The sequence below is a fragment of the Leptodactylus fuscus genome, chromosome 1 (genome assembly GCF_031893055.1).
Source record: "Leptodactylus fuscus isolate aLepFus1 chromosome 1, aLepFus1.hap2, whole genome shotgun sequence".
NCBI lineage: Eukaryota > Metazoa > Chordata > Amphibia > Anura > Leptodactylidae > Leptodactylus > Leptodactylus fuscus.
In genome coordinates this window covers 125,129,138-125,152,367 of record NC_134265.1, presented here as the reverse complement: position 1 = coordinate 125,152,367, position 23,230 = coordinate 125,129,138, and the positions used below count along the sequence as shown (strand labels likewise).

Below are 23,230 nucleotides of genomic sequence, written 5' to 3'. Positions count from 1 at the left end.
CTCCCTCTGCTCACAGTGCTCGTCCATAGACGAGTATTATCAGGAGGGGAGGGGCGTGCCTCCCCACTCACACTGTACAGCGCGATAGGCTCTGCTGTGATAAAGGGTGTTCCTGACTGACTGTCAGGAAAGTCCTTCTGACGGTGAAGAGCTACGGTAAAGGCACCGATAGCTCTTCACCTGGGGCACAGATCGTGAAAGCCGACAGTGCGCTGAATACGGCTTTCCAGTGGTATAAAAAAAAACACATTTGCCCCCAACTCATGAAAGGTCCTCTTTAACGGATAAAACTGTCACTTTGGGGCCACACATTGGCTCAGTGGTTAGTACTGCAGCCTTGCAGCACTGGAGTCCTGGTGTTCAAATCCCACCAAGGGCATAAAACCATCTGCAAGGAGTTTGTGGGGCTCACAGTCTACATTTATTAAATAAAATAAATGGAAGTGGTTGCTGATATCACCTTACTGTTTATGGCATATTAGTACATGAGAGGGGGGGAAACATTGGAGGCCGGGTGACAGCCATGGCGGACATCTTTAAAACCGCCATTTTGGATTCAACTTTATTTTTTTCAATGGGAAGGTCATGTGACACATCAAACACGTGGAGAATTGCACAAGAAAAACAACGGTGTGCTCATTTTTAACATAGCTTTATTCAATATCAAGTTATTGACACATTTGTGACATTGAGCAATGCCAGTAATCCACTAAAGGATGTGCTCAAGGTGCCCCACTTCCTGAATCTTCACAGAGTACACCATTGCCTTCAAATGGCCCCAGAAATTGAAGTCCAAGGGAGTGAGATCTGGAGACCTTGGGTGTATTCATATCTGGGTGTATCCATACTTATGGCCCACCCTGTACTGTGGTTACCATTAAACACTGGCATAAATGTAGTACTTCTAGTTTGTGGGAAAGTATTTTTATAGTTGCTAGACACATGGGTTTGAATTCTCAGAAGAAGAATGCATTATAAATGTCATAAAATTCCGACTCAAACTAACTCCAAGGTTGTATAAACCTTAGAGCAGACAGTCTACATATATACCACATTTAAAGGGAGTTTGTCACATCCCTCAAGCATATTTAACTTCCACCACATTACAGTGATGATCATTTGGAGAACAACAAATTTGAGGTTTTATACAGACAAAGCAGATGGTACACTAGGTGCGGCCTTCAACTCCCTGGAGACCTACTGTTGCAGACACCTATTATTCTGCCTGTGCCACCCTGTGCAGACAGAGATTATCCTCCCACATTTTAATGACATCATCCATCCTACTTGAGCAGCAAAGAGCAGTGCTCCCAGGACTGAAGACGCATCCTCAGTGCACCAACTGCCAAATTTGTATAATACTTTAGCATCTCTCCAAATCTATAAAAGTGACATACATATCAGAGGTGTTACCACTGTAGTGTGCTCTTTAATGCAGCGGTGACACCTGACTATGCTTTAGGGAGGTGATAGTCTCCCTTTAATATTCAGAATCAGCCGCAGTACTTAATCTGGTGCTTTGTCAGACTCCCTGTAAAATTTATAATGTCTAACTACAGTATTAGTAAATCTGGGCCAAGTGTTTTTACCTTGCTGTTTATGGCAAATTAGACTTATCTGTAGGAAATTAATGGCATTAAAACTACATTTGCACAAAAAAGCCAAAGCAATGCCAGGGTTTTTTTTTTATTATGGGTAGAAAAAAAACAAAAACCAGAAATACCTCAGTGTGTAAGTGGCCTTAAACAACTGGAAAATAACATTTCTCTCAGCTAAGTGATGGCAGAATGTATCTTTTACTACAACTCTCAACATTTGTCATTGAGCTGGTTGTCACCACCACTTGTTGCTGTCAGAACAATATTTAGCAGGCAAGTATGTTAATGAGCAGAAATTAATAAAATGTATCTACATCATAAAAATAATTGGCTTTGATTCGTCTCTTGGCGAGACAGTTTGTAGTAATTCTGACTATCAGTCAAAAGATACCGGCCTTCAGTAGCCTTTTTGTTGCTTTGCTTTGTGCATACTAAACCAAAGCACAAAAAATCCAAAACTTTGACCTTGGAACCAAACGCTATGTAGACCACATAAATGTACAGTGTGCAAGTGCTAATGGTTTCTCACAAAACAGAACACCTCCACTTTCTGTATCACACAGCAAACATAGCTAGCAATCCAATTTGGAGTTAAGGCAGTCTATTAACTGGTCTCTTATCTCTTCATTTTCCCTTTCTTAAAGCCACTGCTCTTCCCCCTGCCAAAAGCAGATTTCTTCATCTGCTGTACCCGTTGCCTAGTTTTGTTCTTCATTCCTCCTTTTTGTAAGAAGTCTTGCTTTGCCTTTGCTTTTCTCTGTTTCAGGATTTGCTGCTTGTTACGGAGCTCAGATTTGGTCTTGCCACGTGGTCCTGTAGTTTCAGCACGAGGCATTCCTTGAGAGCCCCTACGTCCACCTATCAAAGATACAAGAAATTAGATAGAGCATTCATTTTCTTCTTTTTACTATACCTTTATTTTCCTCATGTAATCTTAATAACCATATATTTTCTATGAAAAATCATGTAATAGGCAACATTGATTTTTATTTATTTTGCAGGTTAATTTCTGTAAGAAACCATGACATTACTAAAAAGCAGAATGTGGTTTGGAATTTTATGTCTGAACATATCCTAGTATAGTAAATGAATGAAATCATGCAATAACCAAATTAACATGCGATTCTCAGAGACAGGGTAGGGGTATCAGAGCTATGGCAGCAAGAGAGGAAAAGGCATGAAATAAAACCCTGTATTCACATGATAAATCCACCACTGCTGTAGTGGTGCCTGCCAGTCTCTTTTCACGTCCCATCTACCCATGTTAGTGCTCCAACAAATCACTTGCCTCTGCATGCTAGCATGTACTCATGAGGTTAGTGTTTGGCTACAGCAACCAAGCGGGTAGTTCACATCACCACCACAGTAAAAGTAAAAAACAGAGCTGGATTTATCAGGTGAATATAGTGTTCTGGCTAATCCCATCCACACACTGCAGAAAAAAAATCTACAGCAGAAATGCTGCGATATCAAAAAGTCATGTTTTTGAAAATCGAAACATGTCAATTATACCAACGGAAATGCTGATGTTTTCCATATAGGTATAATAGGGGCTGAAAATCTAAAGAGGAAAACTCTGCAAACATTCTGTGAAAAATGCGGTGGAAAAAAACGTGATGCGTTTCTGCCACAGTCTTTTTTGCAGTGTTTTTGGTAGCGATTTGCTGCATGGGGCCTTAGTCTTAATCACTGAGATCCTTGGATACTGTATTAACATTGCTTGGAAAATTCTACACGGCCTCCTACTCTTAAGCCACTTTAAACAGACTGTTAAGCTGCAATTGGGAAGGAAGAATTTAAGGAAAGAGAATCTTACTAATTCAATAGAGTCCACTAAAGGGGTTGGCCACTTTCAGACCAATATTAAGAGACAAATGTTATTGTTTGTATAATGACAAGTTCTACAATTTTCCAATATACTTTCTGTATCAATTCCTGAACTTTTTCTAGATCTCTGCTTGCTGTAATTTATCCTACTTACTCCAAGTGGATAAAAATCAGTCCATGGTCATGTGATGTGCAGTCCATGGTCATGTGATAAACAGATGCACAACTTATTATAGTCACAGCACAGTAATCAGACATCTGCCTGGTAACGAGCTGTGCACCTGTGTGCTCATCACATGACCATTGACTGTATATCACATGACCATGGACTGTATATCACATGACCATGGACTGATGTTTATTCACTGGAAGTAAAGAAAATGAATGCAGATATGTAAGCAGATATGAAATGAAAGCAGATATGTAAAAAAAATAAAAAAAAAAATTATAAAACATTTGCCTCTCAATATTAGTCTGGAAGTGGACAACCCCTTTAAAAGATAAAGAGTATGCCTAATCCTAAAATAAAATGTTTGAATTCCATACCTCTGCCCTTTCTATGTGGTTTTCCTGTTGTACTCTCTTCTTCTTCAGAATCCTGATCATCAATCTTATATTTCTTCTTCCAATCCTCATATCTTGTTAGAGTAAAGGAGTGAAAACAAACTCTGGCAAATAGAGAAGGTATACTATATATCTTGCATATAATACATGGGTACACTAAATGGATTTCTTAAAAAAGATAATGCCTTTTTGAGTAGTGGCAGCGGCATACAGTATATAACAGTAAATGCATGAAAGCCAAAAGGATACATGTTTGATTTATAAGTGCTGCTAATGACCCATCCACTCTCTGTCTTTATTTTTTTCTTATCTTCATGTCCTCCTGCTCCCACAAACTTCTTTTTCTTTCTGTCCCTAAAATTGGATCATATGAAAAATATTATCAGTGCATAAGAGAATTGTTCAGCACACATATGTATGTGTTCATTTTCCAAATTCATTTACATCCCCTCAGCATGACCACAGACTTACCACTTCAAAATGTGCTTAGTCTTCTGGAGATCCTCAGTGTGGTCACCCAGCAAATCCAGTACAGCCCCTGCAGCTGCCTGCTCAAAGCTGTTTCCTGCAATGCTTAGTCTGTATACAATGAAAAAAAATAAAAAATAAATCAGTTATAAAAAAAATACCATCCAAGAAAGCCTAAAAAATAAATAAATATATTATATATAATTATCTATCTATCTGGTCATTTGTATCTATCTATCTCCTATCTATCTATCTATCTATCTATCTATCTATCTATCTATCTATCTATCTATCTCAGTGTAAAGTTCCTGGAATGGGAAAAAAAAGAAAAAAAAAAGCTAAACCTCTCTACAGCCAAGTTTGACATTACTGATATCTTACCCCCGCTCACTCTCGAAGTCTTTTGGCCTGTATGGGACATAGTAGTCTGAATCCTGAGAAACACCTCCCTTCTTTTTCTTGTTTCCTTCATTCTGGCCTCCATCTTCCCTCTTCCTCTTGCCAAGTACTTGTGAAAAGACTCCCTGATAGAGACAAAATAACATGTTTAAATGAGCTGTTGGTTTTGATTTGACATATTTTAGTCCCATAGGGAAATTGTCTTTGGGACAAAAAAACAAAAAAAAACCCACCAAAAACCTGCAGTTAACACTTGGGGAGCTGTAGTACTTATACGCTAAGACAACTGGTTGCAGAAAAAGCCCTCAATTGTTCTGACTGCCACCAGTACTGAGACAGCGCTGTTCGCGGTATTGTTTACATAGTGTGAGCCATGCTACTCACTCACCATCCACTCACTCACCATAAACTGTAGTGTCAGGTGTAGGTACTGCAGCTCTGCCGCATATATTTCAATGGGACAGTGCCGCAGTACCTACACTCGCCGCTACAGTTTGTTTGGTGAGTGAGCAGTGCGGCTTATGGTATGTAAACAATACCGCGCACCGCGCTGCCTCGGTACTGGTGACTTGTGGGGATCACTAGTGTTGAAACACCCAAATCTAATATCAATGGCTTATCCTAGGAATAGGCCATCAATGTTAGAATCTGGATAACCCCCCTTCATTTTCCAGTTTACTGTTCCTTAAACCCAGTCTTTTTTGGTTACCTCAATGCTTTCTTCTGCACTGTCTTGGCTGGATGCAGCACTTGTCTTCACACTAGGAGCAGAAGTTACTGTGGCTTTTACTTTCTCATCTTGCAACCTCTGGAACTTGTTGATAACTGCACAATCACGACTGCGTTTTGCTCGCATCACCTCACTTGCAGGGGTCTTGTTAGTGGCATTTATCTCAAAGATGGTCTGAAGGTGTAAAATAAGCATTACCGGTGTGTGTGTAAATGTTAAAAAATACAACCGCATGACACATGATAAAAAGAAAGATCACATTGTATAACAAAAGCGGTACACTAACCACTTTAGACTTGTAAGATTTAATGGAGTCCACAAATTTCAATCTCTGCATTTCTTCTCCACCAAGCCGAGACCCTGACAAGAGATAAGCGTGGCGGAGAGAGGTTGTAAAAGTGGTGAATGTTGGTATAAGTAGGTACAATGAATAAGGGAAATATGTATACAGCTTTAGAACGAACGGAAAAGATGAAAGAAAAAGAAAAAAAAATTGAAAAGATTGGAGAAAACATCAAAAATGGTGCCGGTAAGACTCACAGAAGAGAGGGTGGACACCAAGTTGGTTATAGTTGGCTTCTTTGACTCTCTTAATGGACTCGGGAGCAGGAGCTGGCCTAGATTTGCTGTATTGTTTGTATGCATTCTCAGCTATACGCTGGAGATTTTGCAGCTCCAAAGACCTTTCCCGGTCTGTCATGAGCAAGGCATCTTCGTCATCTATCAAGCTCTGTGGCACTCGTCCCATAACACCATCAATATCTGTTTTGGTAAAAAGGTGAAGAATGATGGGCTATAATTTCTCTAGCTGTTCACAAATGATCGAACAGTAGAACCGACATACCTGAACATGTCTCTGGATCTCCTGCTAGTTTCAAGGGCCTACCAAGGAAGAGGTGAAGATCATACACATATGGGGTTTCATCTGGTGCTACAAGAGAATACGCTGTGCCGCTTCGACCCGCTCTGGCAACTCGACCTGATTAGTAGGAAAGTCAAAATGTAGCAAAATCCTCTAAGATACAATAAGTACATTATACATTAGAAATCAAAGCAACTTACCGACACGATGGAGGAATAGCTTAGCCTTTGGTGGAAAATTATAATTAATGACATTGTCCAACATTGGTATGTCTATGCCTCGAGCAGCCACATCAGTAACCAGAAGTGCACGAACTTTCCCATGCAGGAACAGGCCCAAGTTTATCTTCCTAGCAGTCTGATCAAGAGAACTGTATATGTGGGAACAGGGGATACCCTGCATGTCAAGTAACTGAGGAGAGAGGGGATGTACAGAAGTATAAAAGAGAACAAAAACAAGAATAAATATATTAACTTGATGCTTTAAAACATTATCAAACATATATATTTACATATGTTTCCCTGTGTAAAGTATCATTTACCTCTTTCAGGTACTCAGCATGGTGTTTTGTAGCCACAAAGATAACAGTTTGTTCCTGAGGTTTCACAACACAGCGCAGGAGATGAAGGAGCACTGCAGGTTTATCCTCTACCCGAACATGAAAAAATGACAGCTGGAAGACAGATATCAAGAAATATGAAAAAGCACGTGTTGCATAAATAGAGAATAATCACTATAGGCTACAAAACTTTACCGCCAGTTGGTCACTGAGCTTTGAGTCAACATCTAGACGGATCAACACAGGTTCAGTGAGACCTGTTACAAGTAAAAACAAATAAAAGGCAATGTTGAGTGATGAGAGACAATAAATGCTTGGATATTAGTGGCCAAAACAGACTAAAAGAATCTCACCAGCCCGGGCAAATTCCAGAAGCATCTTGGGAAGGGTTGCAGAAAAAAGCAAAGTCTGACGGGTTTCTGGAAGACGGGAAAGAATTTCCTGCAACTGCTCCGCAAAGCCCATCTCAAATAGCCTGGCGCACATAAAAGAAGTAAGGCAGTAAACAATCTACTCATCAGTAAGGGGCATTTGTGGAGTTTTACATACGTAATATGAACTCACCGATCTGCCTCATCAAAAACAACATATTCCACACTCCGCAGCTTCAGGTTCATTTCAACTGCTACGTGCATTAGACGACCAGGTGTGGCAATAATTCTGCAGAACAGAGAGATTTCAGAAGCTTGAAGTGCATGCAAAAAAACCACATAAGATAACAAAACTGAGCGAACGACCTGGCCATCATTCCGATGTACAAAATAAAAACTCACATGTCAGGGTTTTCATGGAGGGCAGCAAACTGATCTTCCATCCTGAAAGAGAAAAAAAAAAGAAGTTTATCAAGGTAAAACCTGTTTAAAAAAAAAATCAGTACAAGTCGTACAAAAAGCTGCCGTGCACCATTATTAAAGTCTAAAACATGCATTTCAGGACAGGATCTTCATGACTTACAAGATCAGGATCACCCTTGGTGATAGGTAGGGATTTAACAGGGACCAGTGCATTCAGGTCAGGCTCCTATCGGGCTTCAGTTATTTAGGGCTTGGCTCCAAAGCTAGGTTCTTTAGATGGAATAGGCCTCAGGTAGGGTGTAATAGTTAATGAGTAGTGATGAGTGAGTAGTATTCGATCGAATACCTCGCCGGCATAGGAATGCGTGTAATCGGCCAAACACCAAGGGGTTAAATTCTTTGAATATTCGATGCGTTTAACCCCTTGGCGTTCTGCCGATTACACAAATTCCTATGCTGGCGAGGTATTCGATCGAATACTGCTCGCTCGTCTCTATTTATGACCATTCCTGTCCTTATGCCAATCGAGTGGAAGGGTCAAAAAACAATCTAGGGTGTGGAATCAGGTATGTTAGCATCGGACACTTGAAAATGGACCTCCCCTCACTAGAACTACGTCAAGATGAGACACTGTCTGGAGCCACACAAACAGTAAGAACCTGGTTTTCTGGTCCCTATAACTGGTTATTAAGGGGCAGATGCATAATTTACCACTTATATGATACTTTGTGCTCAGGAATAATACCTTTACCCAACAGTTTCCGATTATACTTTTATAAAACCTTTTCACTAATTCGTTTTACTCACATGTAGAGGACATAATTTTATCTCTGCCATCAGAACAAACATTATTAAAAGGGGTTGCCTGGGCCCAATTGATTTTTCATACGGATGACCGATCCTCAGGATAGTTTATAAGTATGTGATGTGTGGAGGTGCGACAACTGTATCCTGTATAGTTTAGCTGTCCCAGCAGCCTACAGGGGCTGGATGGAGTGTGAGTGCAGCACATCAGCCTCATCCATTGCATGGCAGTGGTTTCAGGGAATTGCAGTTCTGCTCCTTTTACTTGAATGGAAGCTGCATTGCATGTGCTCCCCATTCACTAGCAGCTTCTGGTACCCGGAGGCTGCTGGAACAACTGATCTGTGCGGGATCCATGAGTCACCCTCACAAATCACATACTGATGACCTACCCTGTGGGTCAGCTGATATAGGCAAAGTGTATGGACCCACAAGCAGACGGTTCCTTGTACTTGAGCTGTAGCCATGATGAGCTAGTCTTCTTTATCTTAACATCAACCTGACCTAACCATATTTATGATCCGTTTTTTGCACTACCACTGCAAACAAAAAGGAAGAAAGTGCAAATGCTAACTTACTTGTCTCCTCCCAAAATAAGGGCAGTCTTCAAGCCAGTAAATTTTCCAAGCTGGTACAATAGAAGAATATTATTACAGATGTGAATAAAGCAGCACCAAATAAGGCATATAAATAAGGGCAAACAGTAGAGAAGTGACATAGTGATGAGTTAGGAGCACTGGCAATTTCCATGTACCTCTTTAGTGAATTTGAGTGTCTGCAGGGCAAGCTCTCTGGTAGGTGACAAGATGAGCCCACGAACTCCAGTTTGTGCACTGTGAGCCTTGAGCTTTTCAAACATTGGGATCAAGAAGCAGGCAGTCTTCCCACTGCCAGTCCTGGCCATAGCAACAACGTCCTTGCCATCCAGAATGACTGGGATCACCTAATAAGAAGACAATACGTTTTATTAAATTTGGACATTGCAGGATTTCAATGTTAAAGTACTTTTATTTGTTTCACTTACCTTTCTCTGTATAGGTGTTGGCACCTTGTAACCTTTCTTCATTACCCCTTTAAACACAGGATAGCTGAGACCTAAATACAAGAGAGGAAGAAATGACACAAGCTACTACAAAGATACAGATGCAAATAAAACAACATAGAGTCATATTTCAACATAAAAACTAATCCATTTATGTCTATTTTTTTAGGACAAAAAAGTAGTACATACTACACTTATGTGGCCTACAAAAAAAACCTGATCAGTTTTCATTTAGTTTGAAACCCCATGTTGCAATAATTCAGCTTTATTTGTTGCAGATTTTGCTGCGTTTTTTTTTTTTAATGGATTGAGCAGAAGGTAGAAGTATAAGAGTTTTCTATATATTTCTCTTTCCTTTTGTAGACATTCTTGGCTTTGGCTCAAAATACTGCAGCAAGATCGGTAACACAAAAAACATGTGGATCTTCAGGGGCCGGGCCCCACATGGCATAAATGCTGCGTTAAAAAAAAAGACAGTTTTTTACTGTTTTTGTAGTCTAGCAAATCCCATCCACACATTGTGGAAAAAATGCACAGTGCAAACGCCGGCGATTTCCCTATAGGTATAATTGAAGCAGAATGTCTACAGAGGAAACCTGTGCAAACTTTCTGTGGAAAGTGCTGCGGGAAAAACCACGATGAGCTGCCACTGCGCTTTTTCCCGCAGAAGTTTTTTTGCTACAGCCCACTACATGGGGCAATAGCCTAAAGGGGTTTTCCAGACAATCCTAAGAATAGGTAATCAATATCAGATTGCTGAAGTTTTGACATCCAGCAGCTCTCAACAACTGATACACAAAAAATGGATCAGGAAGCAGACAGTTCTGTTCTCCATGTAGTGCTCACATATTATTGATGACCTATCCTGAACAAATAGGTGACCATCAGTTTGCATCCGTTAAACAGATAACCAAAATGTGATGTGATCAATGTCTTGCATTGTAGAAGGGAAAAGAAACAAAACACAACCCCATCCACACAATGATATGGATAACCATACAATTCTTAGTGCATGCTACAGGTGTTATGCTTCATCTCTAGTAAAGAAGAAATGGAACACATAACATGTAAAAAGTTGCACTGTTTCATAGAAGAAGTGGTTGTTTTCTTCCCTGTGCAGTAATGTACTGCCTTTACCAGACAGCGCTGTCTACACTATAGAACACCTTATTGGTAATGGTTCTGCATCACATTTCCCCAGTTTCCAGTACTACTAGTGCTTGACCCCTAAGTACTGTACAGAGAATAAAAAGCAAGATTGAAACATTAATATGCTTTTATTTATTTTTTCATAAACAAATAGTGCAGGTGAAGGTAACAAATTATGCAAGATACGTTACTAAAAAAGAGCAATTACTTCTGTCCTACTATATGATTGATTTTGTCCTGTATTACATATACAAGCAGATCTATTTACAACGAGTCATTTCTATCAGAAGAAGGCTGAATAGTAATTCCTGATAACACAGCTCTGTTGTGAAAGAAAACTGCCTCTCTGTAGTGCAGATAGCTCTCTGGTTTAATGAGCTCTCTTCCTTCTCCCCTCTCCATAGACTTCTATTGCACAGATCAGGGGCAGGAGGCAAGTGAAGAAGCAGGCACTTTTCTTTGATAAAGTATGTTAAATTGCACTTTGGATTTATGAAAAAAAATAAAAGTTTCGTTGCTATTTAATAAACATTCAGCTTTAGACTACCGGCCAAACCCACCAATTCCTGCAGGACTGTCAGACCATCTAAGGAGTATAGGGCTTAGGGCTTTTAACAACTCTTATTAATATGTAGGACAACTACAAATGACTGACCTACTCATAGGTCACAAGCGCTCATTTTCAATCTTAGCTTTGGGCTGTCTATACAGAACTCTGGCAATAACGTACCCATAGACTGAAAGCCTCCGGATTTCTTTTTCTTCTTGTTTTGAGCCCGGATGAGTTGTCTAGTATCCAGCTCTGTGTCTGAGCCAGCCTCTGCTGTGGGGAATGATGGGAGGTGCTGCAAGTGAGGATGGTAAAAAGAAAAGAAATGTGATAAACAATCCAAAAATTGTATTCCTTATCCAAATTTGTCAGTATGTCAAAGATACACTTAACAGTTGCTAACATCATTCCCTGCAATTGTGCAATGGGTATATTTAACATTTCTGAACAGATGTCCAGGTGCCAAGATTTATGAGGACAGGGCATCCACTGAAAACATCTGACATTTTTTGAAATTGTCAACAAAGGGCAGTGTATTGCCCACAAGTAATGAGGAAGCTGCCAACACAGGGTAGTGTAGTGCCCACAGTGATCAGGAAGCTGACAACACAGGGTAGTGTAGTGCCCTCTGTGATCGGGAAGCTGCCAGCACAGGGTAGTGTAGTGCCCACAGTAATAAGGAAGCTGCCAGCACAGGGTAGTGTAGTGCCCACAGTGATCAGGAAGCTGACAACACAGGGTAGTGTAGTGCCCTCTGTGATCGGGAAGCTGCCAGCACAGGGTAGTGTAGTGCCCACAGTAATAAGGAAGCTGCCAGCACAGGGTAGTGTAGTGCCCACAGTGATCAGGAAGCTGACAACACAGGGTAGTGTAGTGCCCTCTGTGATCGGGAAGCTGCCAGCACAGGGTAGTGTAGTGCCCACAGTAATAAGGAAGCTGCCAGCACAGGGTAGTGTAGTGCCCACAGTGATCAGGAAGCTGACAACACAGGGTAGTATAGTGCCCTCTGTGATCGGGAAGCTGCCAGCACAGGGTAGTGTAGTGCCCACAGTAATAAGGAAGCTGCCAGCACAGGACAGTGTAGTGCCCACAGTGATCAGGAAGCTGACAACACAGGGTAGTGTAGTGCCCTCTGTGATCGGGAAGCTGCCAGCACAGGGTAGTGTAGTGCCCACAGTAATAAGGAAGCTGCCAGCACAGGACAGTGTAGTTCCCACAATGGTGAGGAAGTTGCCAGCACAGGACAAGTGTAGTGCCCGTAGTGATCAGGAAGCTGCCAGCACAGGACAGTGTGGTGCCCACAGTAATAAGGAAGCTGCCAGCACAGGACAGTGTAGTGCCCTCTGCGATCAGGAAGCTGCCAGCACAAGACAATGTAGTGCCCACAATGGTGAGGAAGCTGCCAGCACAGGACAAGTGTAGTGCCCACAATGGTGAGGAAGCTGCCAGCACAGGACAAGTGTAGTGCCCGTAGTGATCAGGAAGCTGCCAGCACAGGACAGTGTGGTGCCCACAGTAATAAGGAAGCTGCCAGCACAGGACAGTGTAGTGCCCACAATGGTGAGGAAGTTGCCAGCACAGGACAAGTGTAGTGCCCGTAGTGATCAGGAAGCTGCCAGCACAGGACAGTGTGGTGCCCACAGTAATAAGGAAGCTGCCAGCACAGGACAGTGTAGTGCCCTCTGCGATCAAGAAGCTGCCAGCACAAGACAATGTAGTGCCCACAATGGTGAGGAAGCTGCCAGCACAGGACAAGTGTAGTGCCCACAATGGTGAGGAAGCTGCCAGCACAAGACAAGTGTAGTGCCCGTAGTGATCAGGAAGCTGCCAGCACAGGACAAGTGTAGTGCCCACAGTAATCAGGAAGCTGCCAGTACAGGACAGTGTAGTGCCCACAGTAATCAGGAAGCTGCCAGTACAGGACAGTGTAGTGCCCACAGTGATCAGGAAGCTGCCAGCACAGGACAGTGTATTGTCCACAGTGATCAGGAAGCTGCCAGTACAGGACAGTGTAGTGCCCACAGTGATCAGGAAGCTGCCAGCGCAGGACAGTGTATTGCCCACAATGATCAGGAAGCTGCCAGTACAGGACAGTGTATTGCCCACAATGATCAGGAAGCTGCCAGTACAGGACAGTGTATTGCCCACAGTGATCAGGAAGCTGCCAGCGCAGGACAGTGTATTGCCCACAGTGATCAGGAAGCTGCCGTCTATAGGACTCCACAGAGACTGTTCCGTATGCATATCCGTTCTGATGCCAAATGCCCCCGCTGTAGTATGGAACCTGCACATCTCCTGCATATGATGTGGGAATGTCAGGAGTTAGCCAATTACTGGAGTCAGGTACTGTCCTTGCTTAGCCGGGTGTATTCTATTGCACTTCTGCAATCACCATTAGTTTGCCTCCTAGGTCTTTTGGGGGAGGGTGTGGACACGGAAAGCCCGGATTTTATAGGGTTGTCCAGGGTTTTATACCAGGCAAGAAAATTGATTGCTTATCACTGGTTGGACCCGAGTCCTCCTTCTCTGGTGGTATTGATATCTAGAGTTAATAATACTATTAGGCTGGAGAGGGGCGTATATATACAGAGAAAGGCCCAAACTAAATTTGAAAAAATTTGGGGAGCATGGTTGGACACACCTGGCCTTCCCTCCCCGTCTCTGATTAGGAATAGATCTCTCACTTCTACTTTATCTGTTTCCTTGATCCCCTGAATGCTATTCTTTACATGGAAATCAAAGGAGGTTTGGGAGATTTAGCGGGGGGTCCTAATGGACTTCCCCCCCCCTCCCTATTTATGTGTCGGATTGTGTCTCCATATTTACTTTGAATTGTTATTGTTTTGCTGTTGTTTTGTCGATTGTTTGATTTTATGTTAAGAAAAATTTGTTAATAAAAATTATCTGATTTAAAAAAAAAAAAGGAAGCTGCCAGCACAGGACAGTGTAATGCCCACAGTGATCAGGAAGCTGCCAGCACAGGACAGTGTAATGCCCACAGTGATCAGGAAGCTGCCAGCACAGGACAGTGTATTGCCCACAGTAATAAGGAAGCTGCCAGTACAGGACAAGTGTAGTGCCCACAATGGTGAGGAAGCTGCCAGCACAGGACAAGTGTAGTGCCCGTAGTGATCAGGAAGCTGCCAGCACAGGACAGTGTATTGCCCACTGTGATCAGGAAGCTGCCAGCACAGGACAGTGTAATGCCCACAGTGATCAGGAAGCTGCCAGCACAGGACAGTGTAATGCCCACAGTGATCAGGAAGCTGCCAGCACAGGACAGTGTATTGCCCACAGTAATAAGGAAGCTGCCAGTACAGGACAAGTGTAGTGCCCACAATGGTGAGGAAGCTGCCAGCACAGGACAAGTGTAGTGCCCGTAGTGATCAGGAAGCTGCCAGCACAGGACAGTGTATTGCCCACTGTGATCAGGAAGCTGCCAGCACAGGACAGTGTAATGCCCACAGTGATCAGGAAGCTGCCAGCACAGGACAGTGTAATGCCCACAGTGATCAGGAAGCTGCCAGCACAGGACAGTGTATTGCCCACAGTAATAAGGAAGCTGCCAGTACAGGACAAGTGTAGTGCCCACAATGGTGAGGAAGCTGCCAGCACAGGACAAGTGTAGTGCCCGTAGTGATCAGGAAGCTGCCAGCACAGGACAGTGTATTGCCCACTGTGATCAGGAAGCTGCCAGCACAGGACAGTGTAATGCCCGCAGTGATCAGAAAGCTGCCAGCACAGGACAGTGTAATGCCCACAGTGATCAGAAAGCTGCCAGCACAGGACAGTGTATTGCCCACAGTGATCAGGAAGCTGCCAGCACAGGACAGTGTATTGCCCACAGTAATAAGGAAGCTGCCAGTACAGGACAAGTGTAGTGCCCACAATGGTGAGGAAGCTGCCAGCACAGGACAAGTGTAGTGCCCGTAGTGATCAGGAAGCTGCCAGCACAGGACAGTGTATTGCCCACTGTGATCAGGAAGCTGCCAGCACAGGACAGTGTAATGCCCGCAGTGATCAGAAAGCTGCCAGCACAGGACAGTGTATTGCCCACAGTGATCAGGAAGCTGCCAGCACAGGACAGTGTATTGCCCACAGTGATCAGGAAGCTGCCAGCACAGGACAGTGTATTGCCCACAGTGATCAGGAAGCTGCCAGCACAGGACAGTGTATTGCCCACAGTGATCAGGAAGCTGCCAGTACAGGACAGTGTAATGCCCACAGTGATAAGAAAGCTGCCAGCACAGGACAGTGTAATGCCCACAGTGATAAGAAAGCTGCCAGCACAGGACAGTGTAGTGCCCGTAGTGATCAGGAAGCTGCCAGCACAGGACAGTGTAGTGCCCGTAGTGATCAGGAAGCTGCCAGCACAGGACAGTGTATTGCCCACTGTGATCAGGAAGCTGCCAGCACAGGACAGTGTAATGCCCGCAGTGATCAGAAAGCTGCCAGCACAGGACAGTGTAATGCCCACAGTGATCAGAAAGCTGCCAGCACAGGACAGTGTATTGCCCACAGTGATCAGGAAGCTGCCAGCACAGGACAGTGTATTGCCCACAGTGATCAGGAAGCTGCCAGCACAGGACAGTGTATTGCCCACAGTAATAAGGAAGCTGCCAGTACAGGACAAGTGTAGTGCCCACAATGGTGAGGAAGCTGCCAGCACAGGACAAGTGTAGTGCCCGTAGTGATCAGGAAGCTGCCAGCACAGGACAGTGTATTGCCCACTGTGATCAGGAAGCTGCCAGCACAGGACAGTGTAATGCCCGCAGTGATCAGAAAGCTGCCAGCACAGGACAGTGTATTGCCCACAGTGATCAGGAAGCTGCCAGCACAGGACAGTGTATTGCCCACAGTGATCAGGAAGCTGCCAGCACAGGACAGTGTAGTGCCCACAGTGATCAGGAAGCTGCCAGTACAGGACAGTGTAATGCCCACAGTGATAAGAAAGCTGCCAGCACAGGACAGTGTAATGCCCACAGTGATAAGAAAGCTGCCAGCACAGGACAGTGTAGTGCCCGTAGTGATCAGGAAGCTGCCAGCACAGGACAGTGTAGTGCCCGTAGTGATCAGGAAGCTGCCAGCACAGGACAGTGTAGTGCCCACAGTGATCAGAAAGCTGCCAGCACAAGAGTGATCTACTACTGATCCTGAACCCCTACGTCAAGGTCTCTCACCACTTCATCTTGCTCAGGCACCCCAGCGCTGACATCAAACTCGCCCGTGTCGCTGTCATCTCTGTCCTGGTGCTGCTGCTTCCGTGCCCGGGCTCCCTTGCGCTTCTTCTGAGCCATGTTTCCTATAGTCCAGTGCAGATGCTCCCAGAACCTAACCCGCACACCCCGGCTTCTCAGGTAGCCCTCACACACGTGTCTCCCACACCCGGAAGTGTCTCGGCGTCACTTCCTGGAGTGCACTATTAACCCTATAGGGGCGCTGCTATTTTCTGTCACATTCCGTCTTTCCTGTTATGTTCTTGTTCCGCGCAGCCCGCTGCCTGCTGGATATAATAGGAACAGAGACTTGGACTCTATAGTCCTCCATAGGAGCCGTCTTGTGACTCGGCCATGGGGTGGTGGTGGTAGGAGGTTTGTCCTGAGTAATGGCACAACCCTAAACGACAATTGTTGTAGTATTACCATGGGAGCCTGGGTAGGAGAGGAGAAGGTGAGTGCAGGGGGCAGGTAAGGAAGGCTATTCACATACTGGACACCACAGTATACATTACTATATTCTGCAGTGCTCTATTCATGACAATTCATGACAATTCCTGCCTGCACTACAGTATATGGTGGCACCATGAGTCTCCTATATCATTGTACACCACAGTATACATTACTGTATTCTGCAGATCACTCACTATTCATGACATAGTAGGCTATACATTTATTATGAGTCTCCTGTATCACTGTACACTATAGTATACATTAGTATATTCTGTAGAACACTATTCATGACATAAAGAGCTTTACAATTCCTGTTTGCACCACAGTATATGGTGGCACCATGAGTCTGCATAGTATACGGTATGTTATTATATTCTGCAGTTCAACCTTCATGATGTAAAGGGGTTTACCTTTCCTGTCTGCATTACATTATGTAGAGGCACCCTGAGTCTTCATAGTACACATTATTATGTTCTGCAGTGCGACCATTCATGAGATAAAGGGCTTTACTGTTTCTGTCTGCGCTACAGTATATGGTGGCGCACTGACACTCTTGTGTCGGTGTATACCACAATATACATTATTTCTTCAAACTCCATAGAAACAAAATGAGTATAAGTTAAGGTACAGTCACATTTATCAGTTTTTTTTGTCCCTTAGTCATTACAACTGATGCCAAAAGTGATTCTAAAATACATCAGTTGTCATCAAACTATTTTTTTTTATTTTTTCACTCCAAAACCATAAGTTGTCAGTTTTTACCATAATGGTCCACAAGGCATGATGGGCTGCCGAGACCAATGGAGCAAGTAGCAAGTACCTCCTTCCCCCATAGTATAATTCCACAATAGTGCCCCCCAGGCATAATTTATATTAACAGCGGCCAGGAGTAGCATTGTCTTCCCGCTCACCATCCCTAAGTCCTTTTACACTAAATGGCAGCATGGATCGGCAGTCATCCCTGCTGCTTGCACAAGAACTCACATGGGTAAAGGCAGCAGGGGTGATATCGATCCTTGCTGCTGCTCATGTAGGGGTCAGGGCTTGGAGAAGGACAGTGGGCAGGAGATGATTTCTCATTTGTACCCCAATTTTAGGTAATTACAAAACCCCTGTTGAAGGGTTAGTCCTATATCGGCAAATTATTACTGTTTCTGTAACTCCTGTAGGTCAATAGGAGGTATAGAGGCAGTGTACATGTTTAACTATGCTGTTTTCATAACTGTGAAGGTCAACTGCTCCTTTCATTTCAATGGGAGTGCTAGAGATAACGAATCCTGTGCTTTGGACCTCGCACAGTCCCATTGAAATTAATTGGGTAATGTGCACATTGCCTGACCACCATTTAGAACAGAGGAAAGGGGGAATTTTGTCCCCCAATTAGTGTGGTTCTGAGTGGTCGGAGTCCCATGATCTGCAAGTTATCCCCTATCCCCTTTGGATACGGGATAACTTGTTTTGATGGGAAAATCACTTTAATGTAACTTATTCTGCCTATAAATTACAGTCTGACTTATTTGTAGATTCCGGGGCTCATGTTCTCACTGGTGTAGACATGTCGCTGGATCTCTCTATTACTGGACAACGCACATCATTGCCACCAAGAAAAAGTAGAAGTGTTTACAGATTTAAAGCTTCTAACTCCTTTGTTGATGAGACCCTTTTTGACAGCTCTGGGGGTAAAGTAGACCCCTCTCTTCAGTGGACAGTAGGGACACCTGTCCAAGAGACGTTCTTTAAGCACCCAGAAGACAACAAGAATACAGTGAACAGTGCCCCTTCTAGGAATGGCTTCTCCTCCTCAGGAACTCCTCGGAAGAAAACACAGTATAGGTAAGAACTAATTCTGATTATATAAGACACTGAAGATTGGGCTAATTCTGATTTCTGACACTGGAAGGGGTTTCCTGGGTGTCTCATATTGATGTCCTATCTCTAGAATAGTGCATTGATATTAGATTGGTGGAAGTGCAACATCTGCTATTCCTACCGATCAGCCACTACAAAATAGATGGGGCTTTGTGCTGTTCGTTCTATACATTGTGTAGTTTGTGTTGGCATCTGCTGACAACAGCTGATAAGTGGGGATGTTTAAAGTGAAGTGTGAAGGAAAGCTTTATACATTTCTTTTTTAAAGTAATCCCATTTTGAGTATAAAATGAATATAAAATAAATATTTTGACCACAGAAACAGGTTCCACTTGGATTTGCAAATGTGACAGTTATCCAGAAGATTTAGGGATTAGATATTTTATTTTTCTCGTGAGCAGGGTTAAACCATTCCCCATCTATCACCTATAGGAGGGGGAAGAATTTGGTAGACCTGCTAACCCAGGGGTAGGGAACCTTTGGCTCTCCAGCTGCTGTGAAACTACAACTCCCAGCATGCTCCATTCACTTCCATGGGAGTTCCCAGAACAGCAGAGCCAGTATGCATGCTGGGAGTTGTAGTTTTGCAACAGCTGGAGAGCCATACGTTCCCTACCCCTGTGCTAACCCATAGTCACACGTTATGCCTTTTCATCCACCTGTTCAGTCACATTGAACGTTGAGCTATTATAAGTGTGTGAGCTCCGATTTTTGAACAGCTATTGTGTTGGGATGAATGAGCATAGTCATGTACAAGTAACTACCAGATTGGGCTATATATAGTTTGTGGATATAAATATCCTTCATCCACTGCCATATAGTTGCAACTCTCCTTGTTTATATAACTAAGAGGGGTCTGGCACCTTTTTATAAAGATATATGCCCCTTTGTGCTCATCTCCTGTTTAGCAGACACGTTTTTTTCTATAAAGTTTGATTAGTGGCAGTATGTCCCACATGGTTCTCCAACTTTCTCTGCCCTTGAAATTTGGGCCACACTGAGCATATATGGGATTCTTTGGGCTCACCATTGTGGTTCCTTAGGGATTTGGGTATATATTTGGATAACCATATTGTTGTTTAATGTATATGGGGGATATAACCTTACCCTCATTAAACCTTTTATGAATTCTATTAAAATTTATATTTTAGTTTTTTCTTGCTACGCTCTTCTGATATTTAGTTCTGAGGACTTAATATATCCTATTCTTTGAATTTGCTCTTGTTTAGCCCAGTATTGGGATCCAGTAAGGATCCCAGCTATGGGACCATCCTTGGATATGTACATCAATGGATTCAGGATCTAATTTTTCTATATTCATATTATGTGAACAAACCTCCAAAAAACTGTCTTTGTCCACTCCGGTAAGAAATGTACTCTTCTAGCAAATACTGATACATCTGAGTGGAGATTCTGTACTGGTTATAATATATTGAAAATGACCTAATCCGGCGCTCCCTACATATCTGCCTCAATGGCAGCATCACGGCTGTAAAGCTTTCCAAAGCTTTTATATTTCTTTGAGACGCTTCCTGTGGCGGGGCCCAGCTATGAGCTATGTTTCCTTTAAAAAAAAAAAAAAAACGCAATCCTCTGACTTGTATGAAATGGGAAGCACCCTCGCTTTCCCCACTCGGTGATGCTTGTGGGAAAATGTGAGGGGGGAGGGGTCTGACGGTTCCACACATCTTGCATTATTATTGGGTAATTCTCCTGCGTTGCATTCCATTTTGGGCAGCGCCTCAAGCTTATATGAAGTGGGTTGAAATTAAGAAGCTCTGGTTGGACCTGCCCTCCTACCTTGACATCTGCCCCACTTCTAGGCCCCACTATCAGCTTTACCCGGGCTTTCTTGATCACTTTTTACAAGCTATTCCCGCTCGCCTCCTCATGCTTTTCCATGATATCCTTTATAATCCGCTTTTGCCTGGAGGACTTTCCGCTGCTATGGTCAGGCCCTGAAGGTTACGCCTTTTCCATTTAGCTGATTTTATTGATCCTTCGACCTTAGAGCTCAGGCCTTTTAGCTCTTTCACTTCTACATTACACTGACCTAACTCATTATGGTATCCCTACCAGCAGATATTGCACTTTGCTGTCACCCAATTTGGGACTACACAGGTTTCTGTCCCTACGACCTTTGAATGACTATGTTCTGCAGGTACCTCTACTAGGGGCCTTATCTCTGCTATCTATTGACTCTTGTCTTCCTCGGAGGGGTGGACTCCCTTGGTCCAGGTGGTCTGAGGCATTGGGTAGACAAAACTCATGAAAATGGCAGATCATATGGTCTCGTGCAGCTAAATACTCTTCATCATTTATATGCATTGCTTATGCATTGGTATCGTTCCCCTGCCTTGCTTCATTGTATTAATCCGACCATTCCCCCTACCTGTTGGCGCTATCAGATCTCACAGTGGGGAGGTCTGACAGAACCAATGTAGGTACATAGTATCCCATATTTTGAGAATGCCCATTAATTTGCTCCTTCTGGTCGGAGGTCAAAACTATCACTGATGCTCGTTTCCTCCAGGGAGTCCCAATATACCCTCTCACCTACCTCCTTAATTTTCTGGGTAGGAATACTTCGAGGTTATTCCTTTATTTATGTACACCAGCTAAGACGCTTATAATAATAATAATAAAAAATAATTTTTATTATTATTATTATTATTATTATTATTACTTTTTTGTTCTGCATTGTTACTCTTTGCTGACTTTTATTAGCCTTTTGTCATGGAGTGTTTTGTTATATTGTTATAAATCTTCTAATAAAAATCACAGTTCAAAAAGCAAAAAAAAGAAAATTGCCTTTTCCTGAGTTACAGTAACATTAAAAGCACTGTATAGTTTCTGGATTTTTACCCAAAGGAGTATATAAGGATAGTTTATAGACCCCCAAATAATGATTAAAGTGAACCTCCATTATATGGCATATGGTATTGCTTATCCTGCCACAAGTTTTGATAATATATCATATCTTCCATTGTTTAGAGTGAAGACTCGCTGTCCTTCTTATTGTGATGAGTCTCTTTTTGGACCAAAAGTAAAAGACTGTAGTTGGGAAGCACCATGGGTGAAGAAAGAAGATTCAATCCGGATTCGTCCGCTTCTTTGGAGCCCACCACCAATAATGCGACCCCAAAGCTCCAAGACAAACGTCAATCAGAATCCTGTTCGAGCTGTTCTCCCTCCTGATGACAGAAATGGTGCTCTTGGGATGTATAACAGGAAAGGCAATTTTTGGAAGCCCCCAGAAAGTGACTCTGATTCTGGTGGATGCCCATCTGTGTGTGATCCACTAACTAGTGCCAACGCTCGCTTGAGCTCATCCAGAAAGGACACTGCTCGATCAACAAGCTGTTCAGGAAGACTGACTGCAAGGAGAGGCTCTGGAACAGACAGACCACCATGGAAATAATCTGGACCTTCAAATGGTTACTAACTTTTTAACAAAGCTTGCAGGGATCAATAGGGAAGGCGAAAGTAAGAAACTTTGTAATATATCTTATCAGAAAAAAATGCTTTTCTCCTCTTATCTGGCCTGTTTCTTACTTCCTCTCTTCTTTCTAAACTGACATGAACTCTGAAATCTGTTCTGAATCAATCTTGCTCTCTTAAAACTGCCTGGATCTAACTAAAGTATCAAATTGCATTTCTGTACAGATGCTTATAGAGAGGAGGGGGGAAAGAGTGAAGGAGCCAGTGAGGCATGCATATAGACAGAGACAGCAGCAGCTAATGGGAACGATCTGTTTCGCCTCAAGTGCTTTATTCATTTTTTTTATTTTTTTTTTTGACCCTGAGTAAGATTTAGGGAGCAGCTATAGTTGTACGGTCTGTGTGCTGTCTATTGAAAATATCATTGCAGCTGCATCCACAGGCAGGGCCGTTTTAACACATTGGTGGTTCCAGTGCAAAGGTTTCAAAAGTGACCCTACCCCCATCACCACCCGTTATTATACACATCTGAAAGATACCAAAAACTTGGATTTTAGATGGTGACATTCAGTGGATGAAAATGTGTTATATGATTGATGGAAGTTTTCTGCCTGTCAGAAATGCTTTATACCTTCATCTCTAGTAATAATCATTATTATAATTATTTTAGTGTATAACAGATATCACTAGAGAGGCAGTCACTGTATTTTACTCTATAACAATCAGGTTTGGACAGGACAGGAACAGGGTCAAAGGTAAACTTTATTGATGACTATGTATGTGTTGTATAAGTGTTTTGTGCAATTCTTTTGGTGCTGTGACCTCGACGAAGGTAAACGTCTGGGTCACAGTGCCAATAAACTTCCCGATTATGTTCAGAGGGGTGTTACAGTAGAATACCCCTG

General features: G+C 43.0%; 2 protein-coding genes across 3 annotated transcripts; one reads left to right on the top strand and one right to left on the bottom strand.

The window, feature by feature from the left end:
* Window positions 1–706: 706 nt before the first annotated feature.
* On the bottom strand, window positions 707–16,721 carry DDX54 (DEAD-box helicase 54). Its single transcript, XM_075276581.1, has 20 exons — window positions 16,527–16,721; window positions 11,527–11,641; window positions 9,630–9,700; window positions 9,360–9,548; window positions 9,184–9,233; window positions 7,781–7,822; window positions 7,572–7,667; window positions 7,361–7,482; window positions 7,203–7,264; window positions 6,990–7,121; window positions 6,649–6,859; window positions 6,431–6,565; window positions 6,127–6,348; window positions 5,873–5,946; window positions 5,566–5,760; window positions 4,839–4,981; window positions 4,461–4,568; window positions 4,239–4,343; window positions 3,972–4,063; window positions 707–2,456 (listed from the first exon to the last, which is right to left on the bottom strand). The coding sequence occupies exons 1-20, from the start codon at window positions 16,641–16,643 to the stop codon at window positions 2,215–2,217; spliced, it is 2,523 nt and encodes an 840-aa protein (XP_075132682.1). The 5' UTR covers window positions 16,644–16,721; the 3' UTR covers window positions 707–2,214.
* Window positions 16,722–16,827: 106 nt separating this feature from the next.
* Window positions 16,828–22,637, top strand: RITA1 (RBPJ interacting and tubulin associated 1). 2 transcript variants are annotated; one of them, XM_075262966.1, is made up of 3 exons: window positions 16,828–17,016; window positions 18,539–18,848; window positions 21,879–22,637. In XM_075262966.1, the coding sequence occupies exons 2-3, from the start codon at window positions 18,571–18,573 to the stop codon at window positions 22,303–22,305; spliced, it is 705 nt and encodes a 234-aa protein (XP_075119067.1). In that variant the 5' UTR covers window positions 16,828–17,016; window positions 18,539–18,570; the 3' UTR covers window positions 22,306–22,637. The 2 variants fall into 2 exon arrangements, with proteins under 2 accessions (XP_075119067.1, XP_075119075.1); XM_075262974.1 differs by lacking the exon at window positions 16,828–17,016 and adding an exon at window positions 17,342–17,375.
* The last annotated feature ends 593 nt before the right edge of the window (window positions 22,638–23,230 follow it).

Excerpts from the sequence above, each read along its gene's own strand:
- DDX54 (XM_075276581.1), bottom strand. The coding sequence starts at position 16,643 with ATGGCTCAGAAGAAGCGCAAGGGAGCCCGGGCACGGAAGCAGCAGCAC. Across the intron at positions 7,823-9,183 it reads CTTATTTTGGGAGGAGACAA|GATGGAAGATCAGTTTGCTG; the intron begins GTAAGTTAGCAT and ends TTTCTCTTTCAG. Across the intron at positions 6,349-6,430 it reads AGATCCAGAGACATGTTCAG|ATATTGATGGTGTTATGGGA; the intron begins GTATGTCGGTTC and ends TTACCAAAACAG.
- RITA1 (XM_075262966.1), top strand. The coding sequence starts at position 18,571 with ATGTCGCTGGATCTCTCTATTACTGGACAACGCACATCATTGCCACCA. Across the intron at positions 18,849-21,878 it reads CGGAAGAAAACACAGTATAG|AGTGAAGACTCGCTGTCCTT; the intron begins GTAAGAACTAAT and ends TCCATTGTTTAG.